Consider the following 24308-nt stretch of genomic DNA (forward strand, 5'->3'; position numbering starts at 1 on the left):
CCATTGCAATGATAGAAATCAAATGTGACAGATTTGATGATAAAATATGTATGCAATTCAGTGTTCGATCCAGTAATATTAAAACAAAGGGGGGAACACCATGTCTTCAAGGATGATTAAAGACCATGTTGTTTGGCATGCTGGAGCCAGAAATGTTTGAATTAATTAAAACAGAAAAGCATTGTGAAAGTACTCCAAAATGTGTTTCAGTTGTACAGACAGAACATAATTTCTTGCTGTAAAAAAACATCCCTAGGCTTTTGTTTGCTATAAATATGTTCCTTAAAAGGAAGAAAAAAGCCATTTGATTCAAATACAGTAGCTTTGGTAAAATCTATGGATACATTGTACTTGAGCTGCGAAGCTTTTAGATTCTTTAGGTCCTTTATGCAGACCTCTCAACTGTAGGAGCACCCATGATTTAAAAGATTTTAAAAACTATGGCTTTCATACAAATGTGAGAGTAGCTTCATGCATTCCTCCTTGTAGCACTTTACACTTAGTTGAAACTACTGAGTGAACTAGGTTTAATACGGACAGCAAGGGGTAGTTCTTTAGCCGGTTGTGGGTCAACTTCAACAACTGTCCAACTGTGTTTTTGATCATTTTACTTGGGCTTCTTTAAAAAAAGCAGGATAAGGTCCTCAGATTAATATATTATGATATTATTAACTACTATCAGCTAGATTGAGTGAATGGCCTCCTGTTGTTTGTAACCCTTCTAATGGTTTACGATTCCAGGCACTATTGATAAGTAAACAGCCACCCCATACTGAACAGCATAGCATAATAGCTATGTTTGAAAATCAAGAAATCATCCTTTCTCAGGATGACTCCCCTCAGAAAGAAAGCTAATTAACAGTTTCAATATGCCCCCAAAACAGTATGTCTTGCATAAGTGTTAACTTTCAGAACCAATGTCAAACTGAAATAAAACCCAGAAACCCAGAAATTACTGGAAGCACCCCCCATCCCAGTGTATTGCCTGTCTAATGGTGCCGTATTCCAAGAATTATAAAACATTACAGAAAAGATTCAATAGATTCAACACAAGGTTGCGAAAGGTCAGAGGGCCTGTCTAGAGTGTAAAGCACTTGGTTGCAGCACTGTGAGTGTTGTGGTTTGAGTCATGAACAGCGACCCCTATCCCCGTGTATTGCCTGTCCAATGGTGCTATCTTCCAGAGATAATAAAACATTGTGGAAGGGATTCACATTCGAAATCATGACAGTGAAAGATAAGAGGGCCTGCTTAGTGTGTAAAACACTTGATTGCAGCATTTTGTATGTTGTGCTTGAAAAGCAATTGACTTGTGAATGGCACCCCCCATCTCCATGTACCGCCTCTCTAATGGTGCAATATTGAAAATATCATAAAAAAATAAGGAAGAGTTCCACAACCCAAAACAAGGTTGTATATGGTGAGGGGGGCTGTCTGGTGTGTAAAACACTTGGTTGCAGCATTGTGAATGTTATGCTTAAAAAGCTATTGAGTCATTAGGAAGACCCCCTATTCCAGTGTATTACCTATAGTGTTATCTTCAGAAAATCATAAAAAATAAACAGTTTCACAAGCCAAAACAAAGCTGGGAAAGGTAAGAGGACCTGTCTAGTGTGTGAAAGATTTAATTGCAGCACTGTGGGTGTTGTGCTTAAAACGTTATTGAGTCATGAAGAAGACTCCATTATCCCAGTGTATTGCATGTCTAATGGTGCCATATTGAAAAAAATCATTTAAAAAAGAACTAAAAGAGGTTTCACAGCCCAAAGCAATGCTTGGAAAGGTCAGAGGACCTACTTAGTGTGTAAAACACTTACTTGCAGCATTGTGGGTACTGTGGTTTAAATGCTATTGGCTTGTGAACAGCATACCCCTATCACAGTGCATAGTGCCACCTTAAATAAAAGCACGAGAAAAAGAGATTCACAACGCAAAGCTGTGTCAGTCTTCTGTGTAAAAAATCGGTTTGAGCATCATGGGTGCTGTTTTTAACAAGCTGCTGAGTAAAGAATAGGAATTTTCCTGCTGTATTGTGTATATAGTTGACCTTTACCTGAATGAAAACAGGACATAAAGAAAGGGTTTCAGAAATCAAAGCTTTATTCCCGTGCTTACAGTCTGGGTAAGTGGAGACTGCGCTGTTCTGCTTCCTATGGTGATATACGGGTTTTTCGCACGAATCCGTATTGAGCAGTATTTCTCGTGTTGTGAACGTGTGTACACATTGGTCCCCCAGGGTTCCAGTTAGTGCGTAATTACGCATCGATGAAAAACCGGAGGTTTACAAAAAGAGAATTAGCTCACTGATAGTTTTATATAGAGGCTGTGAATTTTCACAAGTAGAGGCCTTTAAAATGTATTTGGTTTGAAGCCTTTCTGTGTTCCATTGCGAAGATATGGACATAAGAATATTCATGCATGGTCAAAGAAATGGAGCAAAAAGGACATAGTGAGGGTTGTGAAAACATTCACAATGTACTTTGTACACACAGCAAGTGTTTTCGTAACTCTAGGAGGTTTAGTGAAAACACTACAGGTGTGACAAAATCATTTTCGAACTTCAAGCTAACTTTACTTCCTTCTTTGAACTCAGCTGTGCTTCAGTAAATAATGTATAGTTTATCACCTTCTGCAATACTTCTAGTTTAGCAGGATTTGTGCAATAAGCACATTGTTTAATGGGGATGACATTACCCACGTCTACTGTATATCACTGTACGACACAGGTTTGAGTTGGAGTGTCTGTAAATAAAACAGAGTGCCTTCCAATACATATAACTACTGCATGATTTCTTTATCCGTTTCAGCTAAATGAGGGAAATTAAATCAGTCAGAATCTCAAGAGTGCCAATTGTAAAAATAACCCTTCTTCCATCATTTGTTTAACTTAAAGAATTTAGCGAAGAATTCCTTAATCACAATATCATCACTTAATTTATCCAGATACACAAATTCACGCCAGAGCCAACAACAAGCTATAACAGTGGACCATTTTTATGCATTTAGCTATATGAGAACCAAACCGAAAGTAATGCTCCGATCGTGCTTTGAACCGCCTGGGTGCAGCTCGCTACATTACAGTGCTCATTACCACTACAAGAACAATAGAAGATTTAAAAAAAAAAGAAACAAATGTCAAAATGTTTCCAAAACGTCCACTTGTGATATTTTAGCTGCTTAGTTACACATTTAGCTATCAAGTGATTTTAAATCACATTTACTGTATCTTTTTACAATAACAGCAAGTGGTCTTACTACTGTACGTAATCTTGGAAAAGAATAAAATGTTATAACTTTTTATGAAATACAGAATATAAGCTTAATAATGTTAGAACAAGTACATTAAAGCCAGAACCCATGTAAATTACCAAGACAAAGACTTTGATACATAAAATATTTATGCATAATTAAAATATTTATGATGAAGGTGGAAGGTTGTGTACTTTTGTCCAACTTGCTTTTATAAAATATAGCAACTTTTTAATGTTTAATGATTAACATGCTGTAATACACAGTTTAAAATGAAAAGTCTTAAGAGTATACAACTTAAATTCTTAATTGGATAAAGATTGTCCCTCAGCAGTGATCGGGGTTCGAAACCGTGCGTTTTCTGGTGACAGCTCAAATGCTGTACATGAGACGTTAAGCTTTATTAGCTCCACCTGGCGGTGATTCCGGATACTATTATCATAACTGCAGTATGACACGTTATGACGCGTTGTGATGCGACACGCCCACCGTGTTTTACCGCAGCGTACCTTGCTTGTTTTGAATGGCTGTATCTGTAGATTGTTTTAATAGAATGGTCTGAGAGGAAGGCTGACAAAATCATATTAAAATTGAATTTCAAAGATTGTTTGGAAAATCAGAGGGGGGTAGAGATCCTTTATTCATATATAAAAGTGATTTGACTGGGAGTTATGTCTAAAACACTCTGTGGACACCCTTGGATTCACCCCAGGTAAGGCTCTGTAATTTCAGCTATTTCCTAATGCAAAGCACTCCAGCAAATACAGACCTCAAAGACATTCTTCGTGATGCCAGGCAGGCCATAGTAGGCAATTCCAGTGCTACTGGAGCTCACACAGATCTCTCCCACCTCATCAGTGCAGCACAGGTAGGGTGTCCCTTCTACCTTCACCACACACACCAGTGCTGGAGACCCAGAGAGACCACACTCAAGTCAAGGCACTCACTATGTACAAGATTATTTTCACTGATCCACACACTGATTCACCTCTCCTACAACATTGGAATCACTAGTCTTTTTCTCAGGAAAGTTGCATTGTCACCCTTATTCCCAAATTTTGGAGGGTTTGGATCAATATATCATCACAGCTCAAGGACTACACATTCTTGTCACATGCCTGCTTTGTGGCTTTGTGTTCTCTTTTACAGCTTTATGAAGGGCAAGACCTATCCCGATAGTGAAATAACAAAATAGCACAATAATAAATGTTTTTTTCATTTAAAAAAAGTACTGACCCATACAATTTCTGTTTGATACAGACATTAGAAAATAAAAGGAGGTGAATCAAGGAATCTACTTAGGCAATAATATCCCAGAGTCAGTGTAAAAAATGGTGCAGCAGGGAAAATAACTGCTATTCCCCTGAGATAGTTATGTACTCAGGATCAGTGAATAGTTGATGGTATTTCTAATGCATGTACTACATGATGGATTACATCAACAGAAACATAGTACGGTTATTTATCGCACCCTAGTGTGAACTCATGCTTCTCTCAGATGTCAAAGCCTGAGCAGGGAAAAGAGAATGACAAACCTCCTGGCATGACTTGGCCCACATCCTGCACTGTTAACACAGAGAGCTTCTCCTCAGTATCCACACGGATCACACCGTGGCTCAGCCCGTTCATGGACAGCACTGCCTTTCCTGGAGGGGGAACACCCATCTCCGGAGGTCTGCATCATACACACCGAGGGAAGGAGCGGGTCATTTTGGAAAAAAAAAACATGAAGTTGGTTACTAATGTCTAGGATCTGCTCTCTTTTAAGTGTTGATCATTACAACAAAGTTCTTCAAGTGACAAAACCATAATGAGAACTCTGACCACTGAAATTAGTTGCTCACTGTTAAATTCTACAGACTTCATTACAAAAAAACATCACATATGACAGAACAATTTTCACATGTTTTAAGACATGAAAATACATTAAATGTAGATCTATCTTGATTGATACGTTATGCTAAATTTTGTAATACTTTCTGCAGTACTGAATCATGTTGGTGCACATACAGTATTTGTGTTTGGGAAAATTGGGCGCGCTTAGGTCAAGGCTTTTTAAACAGAAGATTTCAAGTTCAAAATCTGCCTTTGCCACAGCTATGACTCAATTTTATTGTGCTTTGTTTTTTGGATGAAACATAAAACTGAGGTCTAAGTCTGAGTGGCTTTGGAAAAGTAGCTGTTGATGTATAGTGCATCCAAATGTGTCTGCAACTCACTACAAAAGTTCCTAAAGAACACAAAACAGAAGCCTTATGTTATCAATGTGCTTTCTAGTTGTGTTGTACTACCTGCGGATGGCAACAGTCATGGCCTCGGAAGAGCTAGCACATGGGCAGATCACCTCAGGCCGCAGCCCCCGTACTTGGAAAACATTCAAGAAGGCATCGCAAGATGATATTGACCCTGAAAACACAAATAACTGGAGTTTAAAAGTTGCTTTTTGAAGACTTTGTGACAAAGAACACTGTACCTGCTTGGAAGAGACTGAGACACATTCACTGCGTGACACTCAGCTACATGCTATGTCCTCTCTCCCGACATGTTAGTTAGCACTGACTGAAGGAACAGAGTGTCTTCACTGTCATGCAAGCCTGTGGCTGGCTCAAAAGTCCCAAGAGTCAGATCTGCACTGAAAGCTGAGAAGACCCTGGCCAGCTAATCCCAGCCCTATCCTGGCAATGCTCAGTTTATTTTAGATGGTTACACACATAACCCATGCAAGATGCTGCAACATCCAGGCCTCAGAGCTCAATGTGCCTTCTGAAAAAGATTTGGTTTACTGGTTGAGCTATTCAGGAATCATCCACTGGGAGCTTACTGACAGATGCCTTTTTTAAAACAAAACAGTTTGAAATTATATTGTGCTCTGTACACCTCCTAAGACAAATAACACAATATATGAAATTTTCTATTTCTTCACTGCATACATTTAATCAAAAAACTCTATATAAATAAATCAGTTCATTGTATTGGGGGAATATTTGTGCAAATCACTGAAAACAGCCAAGCCCACAGGAGAATCTGTGTTGGTAGTGCAGATGCATCCCTCTTTGGAAACAGTTAATGACCAACAACAAAGGAGTGTGTGTAGTTTGCATGTTACTTACAGGGGTTGGCTCCATCTGCAACAATTAGCATCCGCAGAGAACTGAAGCTGATATCCCGCTGGTCTCTCTGCGCTAGGAGGGACCAGTGCATGTCTCTAGACTTTACCACCGCAACACGTGCTGCACAAACACAACAGAAAAGCCAGTAATAACACTGACACAGGTTTTCTCCAGACCAGCCCTATTGTGTTCATGTTGCATCTATTTTTTAGTTATAAATGTTGCTATCAGAGTGCATCAGTTGCAATTCACATTCTTATTCCAATATTCAAGGCGTTACTCAGAAAACCAAATATAATGGGCATCATCCGGGGTGTTTGTTTGCTGCAGGTGGGATAAGAGGCAGGTAAACACAGATGGTCAATAGAACACCTCATAACAGAACACATTAGAAAAAAGACAAAGAGTGCAGGTTATTATTTGCATGTATGCTCCGATACAAAGACATTAAGGAAACACCAACACAAAAACAGCAGCAGCAACAATAACATACAACTTTAAAAAAAGTCAGACAAGCAGTGTGAGAAGAGAAGAAGAAAAAAAACACCTCAGTGTGAGTCAATGGTAGGGGTTGAGTTCAGTAATCTGACAGCTTGTGGTAGACACTGTCTCTGAATGTGGAAGTTCGTGCCTTTATGCTCCTATAACCCTTACCAGAGGGAATGGGAGAGGAAACTGAGAAAACCCGGGATGATTGGTATCCTTAGTAATATTTCCAGCTTTCCTGAGAAAGTGAGTTGTAGAAAAAACAAAGGGGGAAGCTGTATTCCAATAATGGGCTGGGCTGACCTGATTACCCCCTGTAGTGCCTTTCGGTCAGACAACGAGCTGCTGCCAAACCACACTGTAAATACCACACGTGAGCACACTTTCAATAGCACACCTGTAAAAAGTAGTAAGATTAGTTGAAGAAAGACCAAATTTTTTCAACTTTCTGAGGAAGTAAAGGTGCTGTTGTGCTTTCTTTGTAGCTCCAGTTATATGCTGGGACCACGTTAAAACATTAGCAATGAAGGTGCCCAGGAACATGAAGCTGCTAAGCATCTCTACAGCCATCCCACTGATGTGAATAGGGGTGTCGTCCCCACCCTGCTTTCTAAAATTGATAACCAGCTCTTTGGTTTTGCTGTCATTAAGGGTAAAATTACTGTCAAGGCACCACTCCACCAGGTTCCCGAACTCATCCCTGCAGGTCATCTCATCATTACTGGTGATTTGGCCAGTTATGGTAATGTCACCAGCATAGTGGGAGATGGAATTGAAGCTATGCTTGCCCACACAACCATGGGTAAACAAGGAAAACAGCAAGGGGCTAAGCACACAACCCTGAGGGGCACCTATATTGATGGTCAGCATGGAAGAAAGCTTTCCATCGATCCTTACAGTCTGTTGTCTACCAGTCAGGAAATCCATAATCTGGTTGCATAGAGAGGTGCTGACGCCTAGGTCTTTAAGTTTGCTAACTAGTCTGGATGGAACTATAGTATTAAAGGCTATACTATAGCTATTCAATGAGAATTTGAATTATCAATAATTAGAATGCTAGTCAATGAACAGCATTCTGACATATGTGTCTTTATCATCCAAATGAGCCAAGGCAGTGTGAAGAGCCACGAAAATAGCATCATCAGTGGACCTGTTATGCCGGTATGCATACTGCAGGGGGTCTAAGCACTCAGGTACGACTGGCCTTTAAAATATGTTGCAGTATGGTATAATAGTGTTTTTTTAAAACACACAGGAATGAAAGATTGAAAAACTGAAAGATTAAAAATCTATAAAAACCATGGCCAATTGGTCTGCACAGGACTTAAGGACCCATCCAGGAATGCTGCCTGGGCGAGTCACCATTCGTATGTTGAAAGTTGCTCTGGTATCAGCCTCTGTGACAGATACAGCTGTATCATCAGTGGCTAGGAACACTGGCACCGACAGTTCCATGATTCCCTTTCTTAAGCCAAGCCTATAGGCATTCAACTCATCCAACAGAGAGAAATCTGTAACAGTGGATGTAACACTGCTTATTTTAGCTTTATAGTTTGCAATTGTCTGAATACCCCCCCCCCCCACATTTGGCGCACATCGGAAGATGCAGCTTGTATTTCTAGTTATAATGATATTGTCCCTGACAGCTCTCCAAAGGTCATATCTTGCCTTCTTATAAAGGTCCAGATTGCCAGATTTAAAGGCTTTCGATTATGCCCACAGCTTACTATGAATATCGCTATTAAACCATGGCTTCTGGTTAAGAAAAAAACAAACTGTCTTTGTAGGCAAACAGTCATCCATGTATTTCTCAATAAAATCAGTGACGATTGTAGTGTATTGGTGCAAGTTTTCTGATTAACTTTTAAACACGGCCCACTCCACAGATTCAAGGCAGTCCTGCAGTACTTCACCTCTCTCCTTCGTCCAGTGTTGTACTGCTCTTGTTGACACATTCTCCCACTTCAGTTTCTGCTTGTAAGCCGGCAGGAGAAGCACAACAAATCAGATCAGACTGTCCAAAGTCCGGACGAGGGATAGAACAGGTGGCGTCTTTGATAGTTGTATAGCTGTGACCAAGAGTATTCCCACCCCTTCTTGTGCAGGAGACATGCTGGTAATATTTCGGAACAACTTTCCGCAGGTTGGCCTGATTAAAGTCCCCCGCAACGATAGATATAGCATCGGGGTAGGCAGCTGTTAATGGTGGCATATAATTCTCTGAGTGCTGAGTTGTTTATCATAAGACAAGGAGGACAGAGAGAAACATAAGAAGGACAGAGTAATAGAGGATAAGACTCAGAAAATAATAGGAACACCATTTCCCTCTCTTACTTTAAGCTTGTGACATGGATCGTGTTCTGATCAGTCTAGGAGACATGGTTCGGGCTTAAGTATTCTGAACCTCATCATTGAGAGAATTTGGATTCCTTTTTAGAACATTATGATTTTATGTATTGTATAAATACAGACATTTTTAACTTCAAATAAAAAAATCCTTATAGGAAGACTGATTCCCATTTGGTCTTGGGCAATCATGTTGTAGGAAGGGAGATTTAATTCTGAGTTATATTGATTTCTTAGGATGGAGATAATTCTGTTTTCTATGTTAAGCGGTTTCATGGAGGTTTAGGTTTACAGGACTAGAATTCTTTGTTTCTGCATGTATAGGATGTAGGCCCCTGCTTAGATATTGTGTGATGTGTAGTTGTATTTACTGTTAATAAATATGTGTTTGCCTTCTTTATGTTTGAATCTGGTTTTTTACTCTTTCACAAGAACTTTGCTAGAGACTATAAAGAACCCATGTGTCATTTCTCACATGCCCCATATTTTATTTACTTCTTAAGTACAACATACTTAACCACTCTATTATCACTGTTTTGGAACATACTAATATATATAACAGGTGCATTGTAAGCCAGACGCAAAAGACATGTACAGAGCTTGCTGACTCGGTACTGAAAAACCAGTATAGTCTGGAAATGCTGCAAGCATAGATGTAGCTACCGAAATACATAATCCCCAATAGGGGTCAAATAGTCAAACAATTAATCTAATGCTGCCAAATATTTCCATCATTTCCCTCCTGTGCCTTTGCCTGGCTCACAGATATTTCCTTCCGAATGCACTCCCACCATCCCAAACATATGCTTTTAAACTCTAACACCCTATTCCTGTCTCCTCTGTGGACCTCCCTAATGACTCTACTAACACTCTCTTGCCCACCTACCCAGGACCACTGCTGTCACTCCTGACCTTCTCCTCTTCTAGTCCCAATACCTTTCACTGCACTTACAGTTTTGTGCTGGCTTACTGTGCTGATAGAGTTCCATGTATACACACATTATCATCATAACAGCTTGTTATGGGGGTGGAGCCTATCCTGGAATATATTGGGCACAGGGTGGGATACACCCTGGATGGGACACCAGTCCATCACAGAACACACAAAGATATTAACACGGACACATTCACACCAGGGACAATTAACCTACAGATCCAGCCATTCAAAATGCACGGAGTACGCTGCGTCAAAATGCAATAGGCGTGGCGCATCATGCCGCATTATATAGCATGGAAATTGAAATATGATAATAGTATCTAGAAGAACATTGTAAATCCGCCAGGTGAAGCTAATAAGTCTTAACGTCTCATGTACAGCATTTCAGCTGTTGCCAGAAAACGCCCGGTTTCCAATCCAGGTCACTGCTGAGGGGCAATCTTTTTCCAATTAGGAATTTAAGTTGTATACTCTTTAGACTTTTAATAATTTTGAACTGTGTATTACAGCATGTTAATCATTAAACATTAAAAAGTCGGTATATATATAAGATTGCTCAGTTGGAAAAAAGTACACAACCTTCCACCTTCATCATAAATATTTTAATTATGCATAAATATTTTATGCATCGAAGTCTTTAACTTGGTAACTTACATGGGTTCTGGTTTTAACGTGCTTGTTCCAACATTATTAAGCTTATATTGTGTACTTCATAAAAAGTTATAACGTTTTATCCTTTTTTGAGAATATGTACTGTAGTAAGAACAGTTGTTGTTACTGTAAAAAAATGTTGTAGTGATTTAACATCACTTGATAGTAATATTAATATGGAGTAGTGTAACTAAGCAGCTAAAATATTTTGGAAACATATTTTGGACATTTTGGAAACATTTTGACATTCTTTTTTTTTAAAGCTTGTATTGTTCTTATAGTGGCAATGGAGAACATACTGTACAGTATGTTGAAACCGTACCATGACAGTGAAGACGTGTTACACCTTCAAGTAAGCCAGTGACTGTTGTTTATTATGTTGAGACGAGGTTGTGTAACTCTGCGGAAATTATTCTGTACACTGTACAGTTATAGAGCAGACACATTGTGTATCGCCTCATACACTTGTTAAAATGTTCTAACTTTGATGCGATACAGAAGATATTATTAATAGTATAAATAATGAATGACCTTGGACAGGCTGTAAGCTCAAAGTATTACTGTGGTCCACTTTCTTTGTAATCGTCTGCATCATTTTAACTCATTCACCAGTGATCACGTGAAAACATTTTGCCTGCCCTTTTTAGCTACAGCTTAAGTTGTTAAGTGGCACATTGGTGTAATGGCTTAGGCATCTGATTTGGATGCTGGAGGTCAGGGGTTCGAACCCAGCTGTCACCATGAATTTTCTTTTAACAAATAAAAAAAACTAAAATAGCAAATATTATGGACACTATATTGACATTTTTGATATTTCTAAATATCACAACATGTTTGAAGTTAAGTGATTTATTAATAACAACAAATAATTTCAAACTGCTTGTATTTTAAAATTGTATTTTGTTCATGGTGACTTGGAACTCACTGTTTTCACAACCTTCAATTTATAGAAGTGTTACACCCCACTGTTTGTTATGTAAAATAGACAGTTGTGCTTGGGGGATGGGATACATTTTCAGTGCCATGCTCTGTTGTCATTGTTACTCTTTAACATAAGGCAAACAGCATTCAAATGTCCTGTTTATTCTTAACACTCGTTTTTCTGTACTGTAGCCTTAAAACTTGAACAAACATGCCACATGCATACAGCGCGATGTTGTATAGTTTTAAAGCCACTACAGTATAGCTTGTGGGTCCCAAAATGTCCCCTTGTGATATTTTAGCTGTTTAGTTACATGACATGAATTATATTATTAATAACCTTTTAAATCTGAAGGGAGATCTAAAGGGAACTTAATACCCTTAATACCCTTTATTAATAGGGCGTGATCGTGAATTTGCGCCCTACCACTGTGTACATACAGCACAAACATGTTGTGATATTTAGAAATATAAAAATGTCAATATAATGCCAATAATATTAGCTATTTTCGTTTTTCGAAGAAATTTTTATTTGTGAAAAGAAAACTGATGGCGACAGCTGGGTTTGAACACTCAACCTCAGGTGTACAAGTCAGTTACTTAAGCGATCACTTAAGACTGTTAACTCGATCAACCTTTTTTAATAGCCTTGCAAATACGTTCACACTGTAGGATATACACTCAACCCGCCACAGGTGTCACATTCACTGTACATGTCAAACCAGTTGCTTTCTGTTACAGATGTGCTTTTATGCTCAGCTACTAAAATTTCCCTTTAGTTGTAAAATTCCATATAAATAATCAATATTAAGCGGATTAAAACATGCACAGTAAAGAGATTAAATGATTAAATCGTTTCACTAACAACCAATACATTCTAAGTGCCCCTGTCGGTCATTTTAGCCAGCCAATCACATACAACACGGTGAACTGTAGATAATTTTGCGCGGTATGGGGTTGTACCATGCATTTTGAATGGCTGCATCTTTACCAGTCTTTGGGCTGAGGGAAGAAAACAGAGCTATGCATAACGTAAACTGTATATGCTGGAAATTGCCCTTGATAAGGGCATGTGCTAAGTAAAAACAAATAAATAACTTGATTGGTTATTGTAGACATATAGATGAATTACTTTATTTGGCATTTAAATTATTTATTTGTGAAGTCTAAGACATTTAAATTATTAAACATCCTTCTTCATTAATGCTTTCATCAGAGAAAACATAGAAGAATGTTTTGGTTCTATGAGGGAAAAAGTTTCATTGAAAAGAAAAGTTGATTAACACCAAAAGGCCATCACTTATAAAAGTTTCATTGCTTCATAATGTTTGTTAGTAACATTCTGTGAGTGGAAAAAAATTCAATGTTTACAACATAGGTACTCTTAACAAATTAACCTTAAGATGTACAAAATAAGTATACTTATTGTGCTGATACATCCACGCCTATTACTTAGCTTTAAATATTTTTTAGATTATTGTTCAGGTATAGTAAATGAACAGGAGTGTTTAGAGATAAAAAATGAGAGCTGTCATCAAGGTAAGTTCAGACCTGCCTCACCTTTATAAGAGTGCACCTTCTGTATCCAGGAGAGGGGGTTGACTTTCATCAGAGAGTAGGGAATGCTTATTACGTGTATTCTGTTCATCACACTCTGCCACACAACCACAAGAACAGATTAAGGCAGTGCAAACACTTCAACACACTTCAGCATTTCTCTGCTGCAGGATTTGTTATTGTCCTGCATCTATACAGGACAAAAGCAGAAATGTATTACTGCAAGGAAAAAGATACATTAATTTAAAGAAGAGCATGGTGTGGAACCTACAGTTGACCTGGTTTTGTTCTAACAGGACCCTTAATCACCATGTGATGCCACTGGTTTGCTTCTATATTTAGACTTTTTTACTGCAATCAGACCTTAGTTTCATACTTACCCTAAAATTATCTCAGCATACAGAACAGAAACCCAGCAGTTTCAACTTGCTAGTGAAGAATGATGCTCCTTTATTGTTGACTGAAAGCCTTTCAGTAGATTATCGATTTGAGATGAAATGTATCAAACATTCTAACAATTCACAATATGAGTTGTTTTTTCTCTTTTGCTTGAGGTCCAATTCTTAGATTTTAGCTTATACACCTGAACAAGGGGAATTCTCAAGATTTAGGGTCAATTACAAACCCCATACATCTTTTCAGAGCATAGGGAAAAATTAAAAACACACCTAAATTGAAAATTAGAATCCATTTGATTTTTCCATTTCAAAATCAAGAACTTGTTTGGAACAAAAAGAAGAGAGTCTTTTTTAGAAGGAGAGCTGAAAATAATTGCAGTTGCTGTTGCTGTGCTCCTTCTCTTGAACTGTCTGTTGAAAATACAACTGCACAGCTGTCGTTTCTTGTGCTAGATTCCTGAATTTGTAATATTCTTCCACACCAGTTGTACAACATCACACAAAGAGCAGGTCTTGAAACCAGACATTGCCAATTCCACATCATAGCATCCCTGTTGTTTTTCAGCTTCAAGCAATATGATGAAAAAGTGGTGTTAGTCTAAAATCCAATGTGCTGAAAATGTGGTGATAAAAACATTTTTGCTATTATTGTTATTAGCATTATTCCTAATGTCCTTTAAGACTCTAAACTAAAGAGTACTAATAATTATTATATTGTGAATGAAGTAATGGTTACAACTCTGGACTACTGACTAGAAGATTGAGGGTTCAAATCCCAGACTGGGACACTTTCACTGGACCCTTAAGCAAGATACTTCTCCAAGACTGCTCAGGCAAACCAAGATGTATATTTTAATAGCAAAAAGTGTAAGGAAATAAAATGGGCAATTTCTAGCCTCCAAAAGCTGCTTTGGATAAAAGTGTCAAATAAATTCCATTAATTTATTTACTAACTGCTTCTTCCAATTCAGGGTTGCAGGGAGCCAGAGCCTATCCTGGCAAGCTACGGGCACTAGACAGGGTACGCCCTGGACAGGACGCCAGTCCTTCAAAAGGAAGACACACAGGCAGACAAGCACACACTTACACCTAGGGCCAATTTTCCCAGAAGCCAATTAACCTACCTGTATATTTTTTGACAGGGGGAAGAAACCGAGGAACCCAAAAGTAACCAACATGAACATTTGGAGAACATACAATCTGCATGCAGATAGCACCCCTGGAATTGAATCCAGGGCTCTAGTGGACAGCAATGCTAACCACTGCGCCACTGTGTGCCTGTCAAATAAATTAAAAAATAATATTGAGCAAAGGATTTCTGTGGATCATTGTCACCATTTTGCTGATGAAAAACACACTGCTCACCGTTAGAACTCCGTGCCACAGCCCAGCATCTCTCTTGAAATCCAGAACGTTTGTTACAGTTTCAGCTGGAAAGGAGAAAACATCACTCATGTTAGGAGAGCACAGCTGCAGCCACAACAGTATTCTGATGACTGGTATTCTTCCATAGATGAATAATCATGGAAAAAAACAAACTTACCCTCAGAGTAACCGCAGGCCTGTGTAAGTGCATGACAGTGTGCCAACATGGCAGAATGAGAGACTGTGATGCCCATTGTACTGCCTTCCTTGCTGGTTTTGTACTGGAAGGGACACAAAAAAGAAAATTACCTGGTGGTCCAACATAGAGAATTAGGCTTAGAGAATGGTCAATTCCTGTTGAGCTCTATACAATTTCATTGATAATTTTGTATTATGGACAATATTACCAAGGCAATTGATGGAAAACTCTATTATTGCAGAAAACGTGAAAATCTTGAAATGCAAGCTACAGAAGCATAGCAAAGGATTACAACTGTTTAAGCTGTGACAGAAGCTGCTAAATCAGCTAAGGTTTGTCTACAAGCACTGGAAAACAGCTGCTGGAAATGGCCGATTGTCTCGATAATCTGGAAAACAGTGGGAGGCCTCCTAGAGACCGCAGAGAGAACCCACCCAGTCCAATTTTTGGACACCTGGCGGCCTAGGTTCCTGAAGATTAAAACCAAAACACGTCACATTAAGACTGAGAGTGCCCAAAGCACGCTAGCATTCAAGCCAAGTCCAGACCAGCAGCCATGACCTATTGTTATCAGATTACCCAATCACGTGGAACAGCAGAGTGATGGAAGCTTCAACGTCAGCGCGACAAATAGGAAATCTCTAATATATGAGGACTCGAAAGTAATGATCTTTCGGGTTGTCTCAACTGCAAAACTGTGAAAGTGCAAATGATTTGACGAGCCATACCTACAGAATATCAGTGCGGTTTACTCTCAGCTCTTCCCAGCCTCCCTGAAGATCACTCACAGTGGAGCTACTATGGTGTTCCACAGTCCTGCTAAAGCTATGTAATTTTATTCCATACTCGCTGGAATAAACAGGTGCTTAGAGCTGCTCGGTTTACCCACTGGACTCTCTGACAACAGCTGGATGGCAGGTCTGTATGTAATGTAGGCTACTGTTAAAAGCGAGATAATCAAGGTTTTTATGTTAATTTACCCATTTACCCAGTTAGAATGTATTTGATAGAACGCTAATTATTTGGTGCTGCTCAATGTGTTACAACATAGAAATATATCCAAGTTCTCTTTGTTGCAGAGAAAAGCCTCATTTCACTTTTAGTTATTTCCCTAATTCCCTACGTACGACATGAGGTTACAAGAGAGTTGTGTAGAAAAAAAGTAATCCCCCTGTTAGCTTCCAGGGATGACCCTCATGCAAATTGTATTATTGTTGTCGGTATGTAGTTTTTTTCATATATTTTTCTGACTTCTGAATGTTTTGTATGCTTGGGAGACCTTTATATTTATGAGAGCTATGCTCTTAGAATATCAAGGGGATTCATAAACCTATTAAATGGCAAATTCATTCTCACTAAGACAGCTACATCCCTGCTCTTGGAGGTAAAAGAACAAAAAAAGACCTGTCCAAACCCACACTGCTCTGGATTTAAGTGCTCTTTATCATCCAGATGAGTCTCCTGTAATAGAGCAATATAAATCTTTTCTTTTTTCAGAAATCTCAATACTTTTTATTTCTTTTAAATTACTGAATTGAGAAGGTAGACGCTATTTGATAATTAACGGGGCTCTACAAGGAGAAGAAATTGCCATTAAGAATGTTTACTGTCTGTCCAGTCATCCACTTGATTTTCTCACTTGTGCTTTTTCAAAACTGTCTGATTTGTAAGTAGAGAATACATTGGCTGGAGGGGAATTTAACTGTCATTTGAATTCACTAATGGATAGGTTTCCTTTGGTTAAATTGACTCAATGCTCAGTATGAAAAAATAGGTTATATACAGTAGATGTGTGGAGAGCTCTACACCCAGCAGATAAAGAGTACACCTTCTTTAATCCTTATAAATGCCGCACTAGAACTATTTTTTATGCTCCAAAAAGACTGCTACACATGGGTGTCTCTAGCTCAATTGGAAACAGTTATATCAGCCTGTGCAACCAAAAGTGTATCTCACCAATGAGCGAGTTACTAAGATGGTGCCATTAAATGGCTCTCACGTGTTATCACATGTAGCTGTCTCATTTATGTTGTTTATTTTTGTGTTATGTCTCATTTTATATGCAAAAAATACATGTGTGACCATCACCAACGGCTGACAAACACTCCTGGGTGTGATATTTAGAGCCTTGGATTTAGCTTCAGTGGAACTGAAAGTACTTTGCTTCTCAAGCACAGAGTTAACAGGGACATGAAAGCAAAAGGAAGTGGGGTAAGAGAAGGGCCGTGTTAGCGTGGCTCTGGCAAGTGCACCTGCTGGTCCCCGCTCCCCAGCATCCTGCTTGCAAACTTGCAATCACTGGACAGTAAGATCGATGAACTTCACTGTTGCATCAACACTCAATGCGACTGAAGAGACAGCAGCATCTTCTGTTTCACTGAAACCTGGCTGAAACCCAACGTTCCCTATGCTGCTGTATAACCTGTAGGATTCACGCTTTATAGAATGGACCACACAGCCGATTCTACCAGCAAGGAGAAAGGAGGTGGAGAGTGTTTCATGATTAATAACCCCTGGTGCACTGATGTAGAAATTCTCTACAGATCTTGCTCATCTAATCTGGAATACCTCACTATTAAATGTCACCCTTTTACCCACTGAGGGAATTTATGGCTGTTATTGTAACCGCTGTGCACATTCACCTGCATGCTGATGCTGAATCAGCACTCAGCAACCTGTACAACATCATCAGCAAATATGAAAACATGCATCCGGAAGCTGTTTCTATCGTGGCAAGGGACTTTAACCACTGCAGCCTTAAAAAAGTACTACCAAAGTACTTTCAACATGTCTTCCCATTAGAAGCAATAACACACTGGATCACTGCTACACCACCATTAAAGGAGCATATTGCTCCATTTCACGGCTGCATTTCAGGAAGTCTGACCATTCCTCTGTGCTTCTTCTTCCTGTTTACAAGCAGAAGCTAAAGATCGTGCCACCTGCAGTAAAGACCATGCAGTGCTGGTCAGATGCTGCTGAGCAAAAACTTGCATACTATTTTGAAATGACTGGTGTGTATTAAAAAGATTCTTCCACTGATCTAAATGAGTATACAGTGGTGGTCAAAAAGATCCAGATATCCCAATCAGAAGCCGGGGATGAACAAAGACATTCACTGCAAACTGTTAAAGCACAGTCTGCTGCCTTCCAATCAGGTGACAGAGAACAGTATAAAAAATCAAGGTATGACTTTGTGAAAGCTTTTAAACTGGCAAAACAGGAATACAAGGACAAATTAGAAAAATAGCTTTAGAGTGACTCAAGGCACGTGTGGCAAGGCTTGCAGGCTATCATGAACTATAAAGGCAGGACCAATAGTATTTCCTCCATTGATGCATCTCTACCAGATGAACACTTTTCACTCCCGTTTTGAGGCTTAGAACACCAAGCCCGCTATCAAGGCTCCCAGTGAACCAGGGAACTTTGTGTTACAGTTCTCTAAACATGAGGTGCATAGAGCCTTTAAGAGAGTGAAAACCCATAAAGCAACCAGCCCAGATGGTGTCTATACAGACATTTTTAACTTTGACCCACTTCAGTTTGCTTGCCGCCCAAATAGGTCAGTTGATGATGCCATACTTCCCTAGAACATTTAGACGGGTTGGCACCTATGTTAGGATGCTGTTCATAGATTACAGCTCAGCCTTCAACAAAATTGTTCCTGCCAAGCCGGTCCCAAAACAGGAATCTGGGCTTACGGAACTCTGTCTGCAACTGGATACTGGATTTCCTGATGGGGCTCCCGAAGGCTGCTGTCTCAGTCCTAGGTTATACTCCTTGTTCACCAATGACTGGACAGCCACTTACAGCAGCAACCACATTATTAAGTTTGCAGATGACACCACTATTATTGGGCTGATCAACAACAATGATGAGTTTGCATACAAGAGTGAAGTGGAGCATCTTAATGGATGGTACCTTGACAACAATCTGGCCCTGAATGTCAACAAGAAAAAAGAACTCATTGTGGACTTCAGACCCAGAGGGTCACACCCCAATCAGCATCAATGCCACAGCAGTGGAAACTGTCAGCTGCTTCAGGTTTCTCAGCCTGCAGATCTCCACCGATTTGGCTTGGTCTCACAACACTGTAGCCAGTCTGAAAAAGGCACAACAGTTTGCACCTTCTGCAGTGCTTAAAGAAATGCAGTATGGGGAAGCGGCTCCTCATGAACTTTTACTGCAGCACCATAGAAAGTGTCCTCACTGGTGGCATCACTGTGTGGTACAGCAATACTACCATGCATGACAGAGATGCAATACAAAGGGCTGTAGCAACAGCACAGAGGATTACCAGATGTGATTTACCATCAATCAGTGAGACCCACATCATCTGCTGTCGCAATAAAGCCCAATCCATCATTCAGGATACCAACCATCCTGGCCACAAATTGTTCTCCCCCCTACCCTCTGGCAAACGGTACTGCACTGTTAAAGCAAGGACAACTAGACTCAAGAACAGCTTCTATCCCACTGCAGTACATATCCTCAACAGCTAACTGCAGTGCCTAAATACACATTTACACACACTTTTCGCATGGTCTACCATGTTTTTGTTTGGTCTCACTACTACATTTTTATTTTTCTACAACATATTTTATTGTTCATGTTGTCTACATTGTGTTGTGTTGTCTGTTGTACAGTGTATCGTATATCCTGAGAGATCAGCGTGATTAAGAATTTCAATGTACGTGTACATATGGCAACAAACAACTCTACTACTCTACTATAGAACAATCTAGACATTGAACATATGATCATTCCATGCTTAAAGATCATATAAATATATAAAGATAATTTTACTTCCTATTTCTCGTCAGAATTTAAATAATTTTTGTCTATCAGTGCCCCATCCACTGATAACCGATCTCTATTATAGGAGACTTGTAAGTCCTTTGAAAGAAGTCTTAATATGTCCTATATTGCCAGCAAGAAGTGTAAAAACTTCAAACATCAAAATATATTACAGTCAACGGTTACCATTGCTAAAAAAGAATATATTAAGAGCCCAAATTCAGACAGATTGAAATACATTTTTGCCCTCTGTTCTGCACTAGATTCCCTTTTGACAAAGAATGTAGAAAGAAAAATAAGATTTGCCAAGCAAAGGATATTTGAACATGATGAAAAATCAAGGAAATATTTAACATCATACCATAAAGAAGGCAGACTAACTAAAATTATTAATGAAAATTTCGAGACCTTTACAAATCACTATAAATCAAAACTGCCTGGCAAAACCCCAGAATTAATGGAAGCTTTTTCCTCTAACCTAGAACCAAATATATCAACTGACCAGAATTCTGTCCTTATTGCTCAGATCTCTAATTTTTCTAATTCCCAATCTCTAATTCTCTAACTGTAATAATTGGGGTGGAGCGGTGGCTCTGTGGCTAAGGATCTGCGCCTGTGGCTGGAAGGTTGCCGGTTCAAATCCTGCAGCCGGCAGAAGAATCCTACTCCGTTGGGCTCCTGAGCAAGGCCCTTTACTTCGGTATATCTGTCACACCTAGATTTAGTCAGATGTTTAAGGCTATTCCCCTCTTTGACAGAATTAGGCAGGATCAAGCAGTGTTGTGCCTACCAGTAGCCATATAACTTATATTAGGAAAAGGCTTTACAATATGCTAACATTATGTTAGCATTCATTTTAAATAAGATGCCTACTATAGTAAATTGACATAGGATTATGATGTTCTATGTGCCTTTAGATTACTTAACTTGTCTATGATACTCAAAACGTCATGTCTTTCATAATATGTGGGAATCTTTCTTAGCATACTTAGCATTAGTCCAGACCCCTTAGCCATACTGACAAGAGGACTTATAATATATATAATGTATAAATGTATAAAATATATATAATGTAATAACATAGCTTGTATTTATTATGTATTTTCTGTCTCCTGAAGCTATGTACTCTGTAGTTATAAAAAAATCATGTGTACTTGACCCCCGTTTTCTTTTTTCTTTTTATTCTTGTTTGTTTGCACATTTCTGCATATTTGCTAACATAGTTAATTAATTAGTTAATGATAGTTAGTTAATTAACATTGCTAATAAACATAGTTAAAATGAATATTATCTAACAAGTATGTACTAAAAAAGTCAGTACATCATCATGTTGTATTTAAATGAAAGTCCCTAATCTGGTGTTCACTCAAATGTAACGCAATTGTTGTACTCAATACTGTAATTGTAATTAGGCAATATTGCCAAATGTAAAAATTAGGCAGTTTTGTATGACAGATCATGGCTAATGGCTAATAGTTAATTCAGTTAATTCATATTCAAGAAAAATATGGTAAAAAATTTAAAAAATATCAAACATGAACAGGGAAAAATGATATAGACCTCAGAATCAACCTCTTCTTTACATTTGAATCAACCAATTAACCACCACAATACAAACAATTATTATTGTGCTGTTGAAAATTGATCATCACATTGTTGCCTTCACAGACCTAAAATAAACTATATAAAAGGCTTTTGAGGGGCTGAATAGACTTCTGGACTGGCAACTCTCTGCAGACCCACCTCGATATAGGCAATGTCATTACTTGCATCTTGGATAGGGGGATGCCAGTCTTTTGGGGGCTTGGCCAGGTGTTTCCCATCTGTCACAAACCACAGCAACCGAGGCCAGCCTGCAGCCAGGAAGAAAAACTGAGGCTTATTTGGAAAACATTTGTCACTAATGAAACCTCATAGTTGTTTTTTTTTTTACTTCCACTTATGAAACCTGACATAAGGCCTTCTGAGAGTCCTTACAGGAAGTTGTTTAAATATTTCCTTTAGAAATGCTAGAACTTGTTTTCAAAATGAAGCAGGAATCTTTGCCCAGTGGCAAGTGCTTTATGAAACTGTAAATTAAGCAAAGTGCTGTGAATTAAGAGTACATCTCAATAAGCGGCTACAGGGCTGGTATGCTAAACCAGACCAGAATTTTCCTTTTAATTTTTTTAATATATTTAGCAAAAAGTACACTTGCAAGGATACTGTACTGTTTCATCTTATGTATTTACAGATGTAGCCATTCAGAATGCACATTTAAACCCCATAACGCATCATTGGGGCTGTACTTTACTGCAGCATGTGGTTCACTGGTCAAAGATGATGACAAGTGGCACTTGTGGTGCGTTAGATATTAGTGAAAAGATTGGTTCATTTAATCTTTCTACTGTGCATGTTTAAATCTGCTTAATATGGAATATTAATATGGAATTTTACAACTAAAGGGAAATTGTGGTAGCTGAGCATAAAAATAACAGGAGCATAATCTATATTATACATATTGTATATGGCTGGTAGTGGTAGCTAAAATAAAAAATACACAACATTATTCCACTTTCTTCATAAATATTTTATGCATCAAAGTCTTTAACTCTGTCACTTCCTGTGGTTAATTTGGAAATGTTTTGACATGCTCGTTCTGACTATATTAAATTTATATATTTTACAAAAAGCTATGTTTTAACTTTTTCTTTGAATACTCGCTGTCAGTATTGTAGTTAAAAACGTACTTTTTAGAATCCACTTGATAGGGAATATGATATGGAATTGCTTAACTAAAGAAATTAACTAAAGAAATGATATTTTAATATTAGGATCTAATTTTAATTTAATTTATTCTATATTTATATAGCTGGTAGTATTACTGTATACCACTTTCTTTATCAACATCTGTATCAATTTATTTGATTCATTCACTTTTGATTATTTTGGAAACATATTGACCTGTCTATTTCAACTATGTTTCCAAGCAGCACATTGGTACAGTGGGTTTGGTGGATAGTTCTCCTCTCTAGAGGTCCAGGTTTGATTCCCACTTAGGGCATGAGTTTTTCTTCTTACAATTGCCTCTTTTTACACTTGTAAGAACATTCCAATGCATTCCAATTTTAGCATCAGTCAAAGCATTCTGAAGTCTGTCAAAATCATAAAAAAGAACATTCCAATGTTAATGCACACGGAAGATATTAATAACCTTTTAAATCTGAAGCTGTTGACTCTACTTCACACCTGCATGTCAAGATCACAGTTTAAAAAAAAACATCAAACCTTTGATTGGATGAGAACGTCATGATTGTTTTGCAACGATGTGAAACGTGACAATTTGTTACAGTTACCATCAGGAGAAAAAAAAGTTTATTTTTTATTTGTGGCTGCTGCAGTAGCTTGCAGTGGCTGGATAGTTAACACTTCATACGTTTAAGTAAAAAAATTATAAAAACGACAATGTAAATGTCATATTTACAATTTTTAAAATAAAAATGTAAAGTTCTCTAAAGCTTTCTCAGTCAAGAATGAGAATTCACGTAGGGAGCTGTGTAAGCATGCGTAGGCAGAAAAGATCAGCTAAAGAGGGAAGAACATGCTTTCAGAGAAAACAATGTTTCAGGTATGAAGAATACAGATCCACAATTCAATTGCAGCCTAACATTTCCCCACACACCCTGCCCCCGCTGCGATTGGAATATACACAAGCAAAGCACTGAAAGCTTTACAGCAGATGATCAGGTGTTTCGCAGACGTAGAGATAGTATGTAATTCTGGCTTTATGAACTCACAGCTGGGATTCGAATAATTCAAAATAAGTTTTTTTTTAAAAAACTGCACCAGGTACTAGATTTTGTTTGTATTAAAGTTTTACCACTGGGCAGTGGTGGACGGTTAGTGGACGGTGTGCTATTTTGTCAGCAACCTGCTAATATGCTTAACACCTGTAGAAAACATGTTTTATTTCTGTACAGAAAGTGGAAAAGTGTCCTTCTTTAAGTTGGATTGCATGATTATTGTTACGATTTCTCTATTATTATCGAATCCATCAACTCGTTCACTTGTGATTATTTTGGAAATATTTTGACATGTTCCTTTTAACTCGGAGTTTGTAATGTCGGGCGCTCTGAACGAGTTAAGCTTTGATGCAGTACAAATAAATGTATTTCCCACAAGCTATAATGTAGTGGCTTTAAAACTATACAACATTGTGCTGTTTGCATGCGTCTTTGTTCACGTTTTAAAACTACAGTTTGGAAAAACGAGTGTTAAGAAAAAACGGGACATTTGATTGTATCAAAAATAAA

General features: G+C 38.4%; 1 protein-coding gene across 2 annotated transcripts in view; it reads right to left on the bottom strand.

Moving 5' to 3' along the window:
* LOC148821799 (disco-interacting protein 2 homolog A) overlaps positions 1-24308 on the bottom strand; it is a 254394-nt gene that overhangs the window by 60069 nt on the left and 170017 nt on the right. For both annotated transcript variants that reach the window (XM_088931048.1, XM_088931049.1), the window contains exons 12-19: positions 21760-21869; positions 15199-15301; positions 15021-15085; positions 13261-13354; positions 6360-6479; positions 5541-5655; positions 4785-4924; positions 4019-4155 (exon numbers count right to left, since the gene is read on the bottom strand). In XM_088931048.1, the coding sequence (XP_088787174.1) occupies positions 4019-4155; positions 4785-4924; positions 5541-5655; positions 6360-6479; positions 13261-13354; positions 15021-15085; positions 15199-15301; positions 21760-21869 (884 nt within the window). The remainder of the gene's footprint in view (positions 1-4018; positions 4156-4784; positions 4925-5540; positions 5656-6359; positions 6480-13260; positions 13355-15020; positions 15086-15198; positions 15302-21759; positions 21870-24308) is intronic.

Source organism: Atractosteus spatula, chromosome 13 (genome assembly GCF_055471065.1).
Source record: "Atractosteus spatula isolate fAtrSpa1 chromosome 13, fAtrSpa1.hap1, whole genome shotgun sequence".
Lineage (NCBI taxonomy): Eukaryota > Metazoa > Chordata > Actinopteri > Semionotiformes > Lepisosteidae > Atractosteus > Atractosteus spatula.